This window comes from Carya illinoinensis, chromosome 15 (genome assembly GCF_018687715.1).
Source record: "Carya illinoinensis cultivar Pawnee chromosome 15, C.illinoinensisPawnee_v1, whole genome shotgun sequence".
In the NCBI taxonomy this organism is placed as follows: domain Eukaryota; kingdom Viridiplantae; phylum Streptophyta; class Magnoliopsida; order Fagales; family Juglandaceae; genus Carya; species Carya illinoinensis.
Genome location: NC_056766.1, coordinates 16,961,765 through 16,973,691, shown reverse-complemented (window position 1 = coordinate 16,973,691; position 11,927 = coordinate 16,961,765). Strand labels below are relative to the sequence as shown.

The 11,927-nt window shown below is 33.7% G+C and overlaps 1 protein-coding gene across 2 annotated transcripts; it reads right to left on the bottom strand.

Annotated features, from left to right (window-relative positions):
• Positions 1 to 581: 581 nt before the first annotated feature.
• LOC122297464 (5'-nucleotidase domain-containing protein 4-like) lies at positions 582 to 6,639 on the bottom strand. 2 transcript variants are annotated; one of them, XM_043107522.1, is made up of 18 exons: positions 6,161 to 6,304; positions 5,712 to 5,795; positions 4,728 to 5,044; positions 4,428 to 4,505; positions 4,111 to 4,331; positions 3,872 to 3,964; positions 3,676 to 3,759; positions 3,244 to 3,360; positions 2,613 to 2,718; positions 2,453 to 2,515; positions 2,250 to 2,303; positions 2,068 to 2,125; positions 1,882 to 1,958; positions 1,602 to 1,672; positions 1,468 to 1,528; positions 1,318 to 1,377; positions 1,129 to 1,191; positions 582 to 994 (listed from the first exon to the last, which is right to left on the bottom strand). In XM_043107522.1, exons 3-18 carry the CDS (start codon positions 5,013 to 5,015, stop codon positions 872 to 874), a joined length of 1,617 nt encoding a protein of 538 aa, XP_042963456.1. In that variant the 5' UTR covers positions 5,016 to 5,044; positions 5,712 to 5,795; positions 6,161 to 6,304; the 3' UTR covers positions 582 to 871. The 2 variants fall into 2 exon arrangements, with proteins under 2 accessions (XP_042963456.1, XP_042963455.1); XM_043107521.1 differs by lacking the exon at positions 5,712 to 5,795 and having other exon boundaries at positions 6,161 to 6,639.
• Positions 6,640 to 11,927: the final 5,288 nt, after the last annotated feature.

Genomic DNA, 11,927 nt, shown 5'->3' with positions numbered 1-11,927 from the left:
TATCATTTCTCATATTCGTAAGAATTTAATTATCTATCTCTAGGATTATGACCTCTCTCTCTCTCTCTTTCAAATATTTAACATATTTTCATATTAAAATTAACATATTTATGGGAGTTTTATTGTTTAATAATCTGATTTGGTTGAATAGATCTACAATAATTTATCGAAAGTTGGCTAATGTAGATCAAGACTTCGAGCGATCGAGAAATCTCCATGTTTATGTAAATAAACAGACCAGACACCTCTTACACAAGTTGCTATACTTGCTTTACACATAATCGTATAAAAACAAACTTATAAATTGGCGTGAATTGATCATTTCCATTATAGAAACATTTTTTTCTTGTTATAAAGTAGATTTATCGTATTACAGAAGCCACGCAAAACTTATAAACTGGCGTGAATTGATCATTTCTATTATAGAAACATTTTTTTCTTATTATAAAGTAGGTTTATCGTATTACAAAAGCCACGCAAAACTTACTTTCGTAAGATTTACGTGTGGACATGGCACTTGTTGGTTGTTAATAACCATTTCCATCCCAAACAAGCGATAAATACAATTCATGCATATCATATAGGTAGAAAAGCTCTATATTAGTACACCTTGATTAAAATACTGTCAATTCCAACTTACGTTTCCTTACAATGCAAGAAATCTCACCTACAGCTTTAGTACCAAATTCACAACTAACATGATTAACTATTAAGACGATTTACATCGGATGTCATCGTACTGACTCCTAAGCAACACATTTACAGAATTACATGGAAGCAAAATCATCAAAGAAAACAAGGATAGAAAAAGAGGGAAAGTGAAAAAGGATCTTCTTTTCATGGCTTTCCAATTGCAGGGTGTAAATATTCTTCACATGGGAATGATATCAAATTCATGGGGCATGAAATCTTCACTTGGTCTATAGTATTTGTCGGGAGAGTACAGGCTTAAGTTGGACACTTGGCTAGTGTAGAGGCAGGCAAATCTCTCAACCTGTCATGCAGAAAAACAAAAGAGAAAACCAAAATTTGTATATCACATGAGCCTTATGCTATGGCCTTGCAATTATAAGAAAGGTTTTGCAAAATAGTTGTCTAAACACCCGATAAAAGGTGACGTAAACTTACCTGATGTGCAAAGCGTGAGTTCTGATAACCAGTCTTCATAAGCTGTCCCCAAACTTTATGAAACTGTAATTATTATCGGCAAGCATAAAATGTCACCGTCTTTGATATAAAAATATAATCTAAACTCTACACCATAAAACAGATAACATAAAGTAGTTCAAAATACAGTATACAATAAAAGCTTGCTACCGTTTGGTGACATTCCCGTTGAGCCAGTTGATGAGTTAATCTGACTCGCTCCCTCCGAGACTATCAAATGAAGAACCGAAAAACAATAAATTTCACACAAAGGCATTTAAAATCTGGCTAAGACACTAAAGCATTATAGATAAGCCAAACCTCCAACTCATCAAGTGCAGAAGATAATTTCTGTTTCTCATTAACATTGACATCTTCAAACCTGAAAAAGAAAATCCATTAAATAGAACTGCTAAAAAAATTGGACAAGATATGCTGTCCAGATAGATAGTTACTTGAGAGACCACTTCAAACGATGTATTTTGTCTTCAATGTGGTCACGCTGATTTCGCATTAATCGTAGTTCCTGCATATAACTAATGTCAATTACAACATATGTCCTGTAATACTAAAGAGCAAGGTGGTTTTCAAGACAAGCTTTTGCTCCCACCCCTATAAGAACTATTTTATAAGCATACTTAATTGGCCATCTCACTTTAATTTTTTTTTTTTAATTAAGAATTAAACTCCTATAAAAGCACTGGCGTAAAATATTATAATTAAATCTATAAACACCTTGCGGGTATCCCTTAATTCCCAAAGAAGTTCAACCTCTCTCTCAAGTTCTGGAACAACAAGCATTGTTCTCCAACCTGCTCACAAGACAAATACCAACAGCCAAACCATCATACATATTATTCTCAGATTTGCCATTTCAGAAACCAAATAACAAATGGGAAGTAATATAAGAACAAATCATACCGAGAACCTTTTTGCTGCGTAAAATATCTCCATAGATATGATCCCCAACATAGAGAACCTGCAAAAAGTAAAATATATTTGAATTAAGTACCTAAACATACAATAATCAAATAACGGACAAGTTTAGCATGTAAGTGCAACAGAGTTTTCTCTCGCTGCCTGTGTTCAACAGGATAGTTAACCTGTGAACTTGACTCAATTGAGAGCAGTTTATGCAGATGACCAACACTGCCACCCTGAAACATATCAGCTATCATCAACCTTTATTCAAATTTTCAAAGCAATAAAAGAAAAAGAAAAAAATAAATCTGGTTTAAGTTCATGTTATTATAACAAACAGCTTTTACACAGAATAGTATCATGCAAAATATCTCAATCAAAGTACCTGGAAAACTCTGCACATCTTATTCTGCCCCTTCAATGATAATCTTGGTGAAGTACTACCCACCTTGTAAATAAATCATAAACTGAATCAATAAAGGAAAAATGCACACCATTTAGAGGTAGGATATGCAAGACAAGAACTGACAACAATATATATTGACCTGAGGCATAGGAGAGCCATTATCAGTATTAAGTAGCATCCCAGACTCAGGTTCAACTGCAAATAGATTTGCACGATTGTCCTCATGGAAGAAGCCTGGTTTTGCACTATATAGACAATTGCCTCTCTCAGGTTAGGCGTGAAAGTACAAAGCAAATAAACAAAGCTTATTGGTATTTTTAATATAAATAAATTGAGCTTTTTTAATCATAAACACATTTTGATCTTAACGTAAAATCTTAACAAATCAAATCCAAACTCCATCAAATCTCTGAAAAGGAACAACTTATATTCTAAACGAATTTGTTTAAATCCAGCTAAATATTCCAGCAGTAGTTTTTAGGTGTAGTTGGTAGGTTTCACTACAAGTAAAAAACGTGAACTAACTTCACTACCCAATGTTTCTTTCACTTAAATTAATAACCATCAATTCTACTCCAACTAAATGACAACTTTCAAGAATGCAGAGAAATACATTTGAACAGAGAGATCTATTGGCCTCTCCCAAAAAAGGGGGAAAAACAGAGAAGAAAACTAAAGCAAATTTATGATGAACTGCTGATTGTCACATAAGTTGTTAAAAATTGTCATATTACAATCTAAAGAGAATGCAGAGGTTACAGGCTATATACCTGCCAGTAATTACAACGTCAAAGTATTGAAGCCAGTCAAAATTGCATTTGTTACTACCATTCATTGTGCGGGATTCACAGAGGAAATTCATCACAATGTTCGTGTAGTCCCATAAACTGCAAGAGATATAATCAATATTCTTCATCTTGTCACTTCTTACACAAAAGAAAAAAGAAAATTTCTTACTTCATATAAATTTAATATCTTATTCATATGAAAGGAAAGTATAGAACCTACAAGTAGTTTGCAATGTAGAAGCAAATTCTATAACTAATTTATCGTTGGTATAGCCCTATAAGTTTTTTTCCTATCATTTCTATGTTTTAGGGATTTTTAGCTTCAACTTCAAGCATAACTCAATAAAACACATGTCAACAATGATATAGTTCTAGATTGATATTTAAAGACAGGATTAAGAGAAGCAATAATACCTATTCGTCACCAAGAATGTAGAACGACCAGAATCTCTGAGCATTTTGAGCATGGGCACGATTGAAGTATGTTCGTTGATATAGCTAGTAAGTAATAAACGAAAAAATGAATTTAAGCTTCCAATAACTTAACAGATACAAATAAAAACAAAAGAACACCCTTCAGTAGGATATTAAATACAGTTTCCTTCCCTACTGTTTAGGATCTTTTGCAACCATTTGCTTTAAAGTTCCATCACGGTGGCACAAATCAACTGCAGCTCGCACATCTTTGTACATGCGTGAGTAACTGGGAAAAAAAATTATAGAACATTAAGAGAGCAGCATTCTATAAAGTGCCAGCTCAAATTAGTGATCACATACAGTTAGTTGTAAAAGAAAAAGGGCTCTTAAAGAAGCCATAAAAGAAGAGGAAGAAGAAAGGAATATTCTTACTCAACACCCTCTTGAACCTTTCCAGGATTATTATCCCGAAAGTCAACCAGTTGAGCAAATAAGTAGGCTTCAGCTAATGAAAAAAGGGTATCAATGAGAGCATAGTCAGGTTCATCAAAAGAATCCCGTATCAAAGTATTCCCGTAGGTCCCCACTTTTTCTTCCTTTGACAACTCCTTGAATCCATGGTAGGCAACTTTCACATACTTATGGCGATCCATCTGTATAAAGCACAAAATAATTAATCAAGCACTTTATCCATGAGATTGAAGCAAGAAAGAGCAAAACAGCAACCTAAGCCAAAGGCAAGGATTAACCTTCAAGATGTTGCCTCTCTTTTTATCAAGCACCAGACCTCTCACCATGTACTTCCAATCAAACGACCAATCCAGCAACTACATAGGATCATTTTATCGATAAACCAACACATTGGAATTTTAAGAGTAAAAACTACATATAACGCAATAAATAAATTACACTGAAATCAGCACTGTCAGAGTATAAAACTAACAGAAATAACACATCAAGCACACATTACCTAGGTTAGTTTGCATAATTTATTATGCAACGCTGTAATCTTCCTAGAACAGTAAGCATACATGAGAAAATAGACAAACCTCACGCGGGTATCCCAAATCATGCACCAATTTTTTAATTGTGCCTTCATAAGCAAGGGATTCGAAAGTCTCAGGCTTGTATTGTGCCAAAGTGTAATCCATATCAAACCCAACAGCAACAATACTCTTCATATTTAACGATCTGTTGCAAAAGATATGCTTTCCAATATCAATCTTATGTCCTCCTTCAGGCGATGACCATATACATGGTTTATGACCACCATCACCGACAGCCAAATGAAAATTTGATGATTTGTCACCAACAATGGTCCTGTGGCTCTCATCCATTGGATAACTTGCATGCAATTGACTTGCTCCTGATAGTATTTAGTGCGGGGAGGAGAGGAGGAAAGAAGAAAGGTTAGCTTCTGATGGTGATTGAGAATGATAGCACTAAATTAGAACAAGTCCAGGCTGTACAATGCATCTATACATATTAATTATTATCATGTATATTGTCTTCACACATAAATTTACGAGTTCTTGCATAAAAAAACCCAGAATATGTTTTCAACAGAATATGTTCGCCCAGAAGGACGTGTATAGCCAACTGTCTCACCAGTTCACACAATTTGGTGTCAATTCCATTCTATATGATTTCTCACTTGAGATTTTATTGGGTGATTTTAACTGAATCAAATGTCCACTCTAAAACAACCCATACAAAAATAAACAACTTTTTTCTGGTTATTTATTCATAGGGCGTGTTTTATATTATACCAACATACACAAACAGAAACAATCACATTTGTAGAAACATGCTCCATAATCCATCATACAACAGAACTAATTAATTTCGTTCACACTTTCCCTTGAAGCAAGCGGGCAGGTCAGCCTGATGTAATCCAAAGGTCAAAATCCTCATTCCCGCAGCTTCTCATCCAACCCATTCGGCCAAATTCACAGACCTTGCCATCTTATATGAAAATTTTAAACAAGACAAAAACAACATTTTCTCTCCAAAATAAAACCTTAAGATCTTACCTGTGTTTTGAATCAAAAGAGCACAAAGTGCACCACGCTAAGTTCCAACTCTAGGAATCCTCCAAGCTACGCTCCAAGAAACACCTAAAAATCCAATTCCTCAATTAAAGACCAAACAATATTTTCGCTCTCAAAACAATCTCCCAACTAATAAAAAAACTGGTTCCAATCTTTACACTCTACAACCTCCTATTCTAGACCATCCCTCCACGTAACTCCATAGCTTTCACCAAAGTTCGACGAACATCAATTTCACCAAAAAAAACACTAAGTTTACCAAAAATAGAAAATACACTGACAGACATTGATTGAACCGTAAACAAATAATAATTTTCAGCCTCACCTAACCAGACCGAACCCATAATTTTTAACTAAAAAAAAATCAAATATTTTTCAAAGCAGGACAGTTATGAAGCAAAATGAAGCAAGACCCAAGTACGGAAACGAACCTGAGTTGCGAAATCCTCTTCGTTTTCCTGAGCGAAGAGGAATCCAGGAAGAGAGCGGAGGAGTAGAAGAGAATTCAGGGGAGAAGAGGGATAGACAAAATGAAACGGGCTTCTTTGGGATTCGCATGGTGGAATTAAATAGGCATTTTGGAAGTGGTGGAGAGAAAGGAGAGGAATCGGGTTCCCGAAGCGATGCTACTGCGTTTGGGGTGTCATTAATACAACTTGGCCATGAACAACGTTTGCAAGAAGAAGTTGCAGGGTCGGAGAACATATTAAGTATGTATGCAACGTGGGTAGTTACGAGAGTGAATCCAACAGCGGGAGAACATGTCGTGGATTAGTATTATTCCCTGGCTGGAATTGGATAATCCATGTTGTGGTGTAGGAATCTAATTCCCAGGATATTAAAGTGCCATTAATGATTCGACTTCTCACTTCGCCCCCTCATTCTCAGCGGGAAAACGTTTGGAAAAGAAACGGCAAAAAATAATTTCTGGTTTGGTTCGTTTTGGATTAGGTTGCTGTGCCACGTCGGATTGTGTGTGCGCCGCTGTCGTCCATATGTTGTGCCACAGGTGCAGGATGTTGCCTTTTTCTCTTAAATTTTGGTTTAGAGTTATTTTATTCTCATACGCTATCATTTATCACTTAGGTATTAAAATTTGAATTATAAAATTTTAACTTCTAGAATTTTTCCTTTGAATTAAATCATGTTAGGCGAGCACTTTACTATATATGTTATCTATATCGACCTATAAATAAATTATTTCTTTAATTTAATCTCAATTTTACGAGAAATAATATAAATAAATTATTTTATAACTTATTGATATAATATTATAAACATATTAAAATAATAAAAATTTTATGTCCAGTAATTTTTAGATATTTCTTATAAACTTTATTAATGTGATTAGTTGCAATATTTTTTTAATATAAAATAACTCATTTGACTAATCATTTCAGTAAAATGTATAAAATATATAAAAAATAATTGTATATAATAGAAATCAAATAGAGAACTTTTTGCGTATCTCCAAAGAGGATAAATAAATTATGTATGTATTTCTTTGTCATATTTTTTCTTTGAAATTTTAGTTTGGTAAATTTAAGATCATTTAAGTCAACCCAAATCTAAACTTTTAAGATCAACTTCTTTAAATAAGTGACAACAAATTATGTAGTTAGATAATTTCATGTCATTTGAAATGTTTATCTCTAAGTAAAAATACACTCTTCCAACCAGGAGTTTCCGGGCATCTGCCTCCACCTCTTCAATGAACATCTTTGCCTTTTTTGGGGACAAATTTGAGGGTGAAAGCCTAAGAGAAATGATATTTTTAAAATGATTACACGGCACTTGAACACTTTATGATTGTATATACTATTACTTGAAGCCTAAAAGTCCCTAAAGAGAAAAAGAATTGCCAACCGGTGGCTAGTTAGAAGCAAACAACCTAAAAAAGTGGTTAAGATCCAATTGGAATGGCGGCATGTGGTGGGCATGCGCACCGAAGAGGGTGTGTGGAGACCACGTGCTAGACAAAGGTGGCAACTGGTCATGGTGGATTGATGAAGAAGGGTTGCACACCAATGGCAAGGTGGTATAGTGATTTGATAGGTCAAAAGCTCTAGATATCGATCTTGTCTTTAATAACTTCAAATTGAGAATTAAAGAATAAGAGAAAAAAAATAACAATTAAAACTAAGAAGAAAAAGAAGAAAGAAGATCAAATAAAGAAGGAAAGGAGAGGAATGTTGGAAGGAGATGAAAGGTGAAGGAACGAATGTGTTTGGGAATAGGGTTATAAGGGTTTGAAGGGAGGGGTGGGGAAGAGTGCAAAGGGAGTTTAACCGCTCACATTGATCCCATGCATTTACCATACAAGGTAAGGTATGGTTAAAGAAAAACTTTTGTTAATATAAGGATAATGTTACTCTGCCGTCCAGTGGTGACCAATGGGGTACCTTACAAGCTAAATGTCACTTTTTAAATTTTTTTCCTTTTTCTTTCCACATTTTTTAAATTTTTTTAAACAATAAAAAAATACATTAATATACTAATATTTACTTTCTTAACCATTAAATAAAAAAATAATAATAAAAAATTTAAATACATTAGCGGTCTAAATGAGAAGACAAATTTATTAGATATACTAGCATTTTTCTTAATATAATAGTTTTTAGACGAATGAACTACACGTGCCGAACAGAATAATTAGGTATCTTTCAAAACAAAGAAAGAAAAAGACTTTAGGGATTGATTTTGATTGAAAGTGGTTTATAAAAATGCACATGTGAACTACGTGCTTGATACATTTATTAATAGCCTAATTTTGTAGCTTTTATAAAAGGAAAGTGTTGTATATATAGCGTGAGTAGTGGAATTTCATGTTTGAGAACTACTTTTGCGGTTTCTTAAAAAGGCATTCTTGTGAAGAGGCACATGCACAAGTTGATGACAAGATTACATTATGCATTTATGTACACTAATGTTCCGTATTGGAATCAATGATTGTAACGTTGTTTGTGTATCTTTAGAGGCAAAACATGTGGAATAAAGAACATGATAGCATATAAAAGTATGTGCACTTAAGAAAAATGGATAGATGTATATTAGAATTAAAAATAGGAAAGACGTGGCATCAGATGGTTAGTTTAATAATAAAAAATAATAAATAGTATCTAATAATTTAATAGCATGTTATGCAGTGATAGGAGGATGACAGTATAAAAAATGGTAAGTAGTTTTACTCTAAAAGATATTCTAAGAGTGGAGTAAGGATTTCTAAACTAAAGGAAGTGAAAACTTGATATATTACCATCTAAAATGTAAGTTTTTCACCTCAAACAAACAAAGAATTTCAAGAGTATAAAAGTTCCTATCCAATATTTTTAAAGAGAAATACTTTAGCAACAAATAGATTAGACAAAAATAATCTCACAAACTGACATGATTTCATGTAGTTCATCATATTGTAAAATTACTTTTATTGTAAAATAGATCTAACAGATTACACGAAACCACGTTGGTTTGTGGGATTATTTTTGTATAATCTCTTTGTGGTTATAGTAGTCCTCTTTTTAAAATGGACATTAAGATAATAAAGCATAATGCTTGCATTAATTGATTCTAAAAAAAATTATAAAAGAGTTGTGATAGAATTGTAGATGTATCATTTCCCTTAAATCAAATTATTGAAATGTGATTGATTCTCTTCTTTTTACGTACATTGGCACAGTCAAAATATCTTAATTTTATTTTAACAAATGTCTTGTCTATGCATTATTTTAACTTCAATCTCTTATCAGCTAATAAACTTGCTCAAACCTTACTTCTTGTCTCTTTTTCTTGGATGTCTATCGCTTTATACAAGACTAGTGCTTGTTGAATTGGTACTATGTTTTGAGTGTTGCAAATTAACCTAGTGGAAGCTCTGGGACAGTTTGAGGATGAAAGTTATTCAACTGTAATTAGTACCAATCTTTTTTTCCTTAAATGCCCCTTCTTTAGAGTCTTTTAGAAATGGCTAAAATATCCTAGGCCCAGTATGACATTCCAAGCCTAGCCAAAGGGAGGGGGATCTCATCAAAAATGAAGAGAGAAGGAAATGAGATGATAAAGTTGAGGAAGGAAAAAAATATCAAGGGAAAATAAATAAAGTGACGGGAAAATGGGAAAAATAGAGAAGGAATGAGGGCTAGGCACATAAAGGGGACAATGAAGTGACATAAAGCAACCACTGACAGGAGAATAAAAGGGATCTAAGATCAAAGACTTGGGGGCCATGGGCTTCTTCTTCTTCCAAACTTCGGGGCGACTAGAGAGATAGAGAGAAATTCTTCAACCTCTAGAAGAGAAACTTCAACTTTATCATTTGAACTGCGAGACATCAGAATCCATAAGAAACAACAAAATACTCTTATTTATAGTAGATTTGCACCCCAAGCAACCCTTGGATGTAGGCCCCATGCCAAACTACATAAATATGTATATCTTTCTCTCCATTTCTATTTGCTATATTTAGCTTCTATTTATTTCAATGGATATACGTATGAACACTATAATTATGAAAGTTATTCAACTATAATTATTACCAACCTCTTTTCCTTGGATGCCTCTTTCTTCAAAGTTCTTTTGATAGGGTAAAAATGTCTCAAGCCTAGTATGGCATAAGTCCAGCATGAGGGAGGGGTCTCATCAAAAAGGAAGAGAGAGAAAAGGAAATTAGAAAACAAAATTTGAGAAAGGAAAAAGGTGTCAAAGGGAAAATAAATGAAGTGACAGAAAAATGGGGGAAAAGAGAGGGAATGAGGGTTAGGCATGCAAAGGGGATAACGAAGTGACATAAAGCAACCACTGAGATGGATGCTCTAGATGTGCAAGTCTCTAAATTACATTAACTTCCCATTCCACTAAATTATCTTTAATTATGTTCTAGATGTGAATGTATGTCTTTAGTTGGAAATGAGGTTCTTCCATCTAGCAAGGTGCATGAGGTGAGATGGATGCTCAATCAAAAGAAAGGGCGAGCCTTTCTCGGTTAATGGCGAGGTACTTATTTGGCAACACTTGCTTGATTAGAGGACAAGGTGGTTACTCAGGAAACCTACTTGCGAGGAGATGCTCTTTAATGACTTCATCATCAATTAGGTTAAGTCGTTGCTCATTTTCAGGATAAGTCACTGCAATGAGACCCTCGATGAGGTAAATGGTTTCATTTGGGAATACAACTGTTCTAAATATTCTTAGATTATTTCATTACTATTCACTATTATTTCATTACCATTTTCAAATTATTTAGCTACTATTCACAAACAATTCCGCTACTCGTTACAGATATTATGAGATATTCTTAATATCCAAACGAGCTCTAAGTATCTCCATCGATGCTCATAGAAGATGATTGGAGTGGGAATACAAGAAGCTAATCTTTATCATCTTATTTATAGATCTATTGACCCAAGTTATGGAGCATCTTTCCTAGTACTTTCACCTTTATATAGATTTTCTCAGCCATTTCAATCTAATTTTATGTAGTCCTCTTTTCATGAGGACTATTGATTTTACTTTTATTACCTTTTTAATTTACATCAATTGATAATTTTAGATTTTGCTTCTTTATGTCACATCTACCTCTTTTTGTGTAAATGACAACTTGATGGGTCAGATTCTCTTACAAGGGCGAAGTAAGGATGGGATATATCCCATTTACTTGAAGCATCTCTTATCAAATAAAGCATCTCCAAAATCATTCACTACCTTTGTTGGAGTCAAGTCTCCTTGTCAAGTTTGGCATCAATGATTGGATCATTCAACTTCTTCCATTATTCAGTTGCTGTCCAAAAATAATAAGATTCCAATTATTAGTTCTATTGATCAAACATTTGTTTGTGAGTGTTGTCAAGTGTCAAATAATAGAAGACTAAATCCCTTATTGAGTCTTCTAGATTGTCCACTTGTCCCCTTGAATTTGTCCACACTAATGTATGGTGCTCTCCTATTTCTTTTGTTAGTGGATGTATCTATTACATAAAATTTGTGAATGATTATTTAATATCTTGTTGGCTATTTCCACAAGTGCTAAATCTAAAGATTTTTTCTATCGTTGTTAAATTTACTATCTTGCTTAAAATTAACTCTCTTGCTAGATTAAGAAATTGCAATATGGTGGTAAGGCAAATACACCTCCAATTAGCTTAAGAATTTTCTTTTTCAAAAAGGTGTTTTCAATAGAATCTCTTGTCCCCATTGTGAGGATTG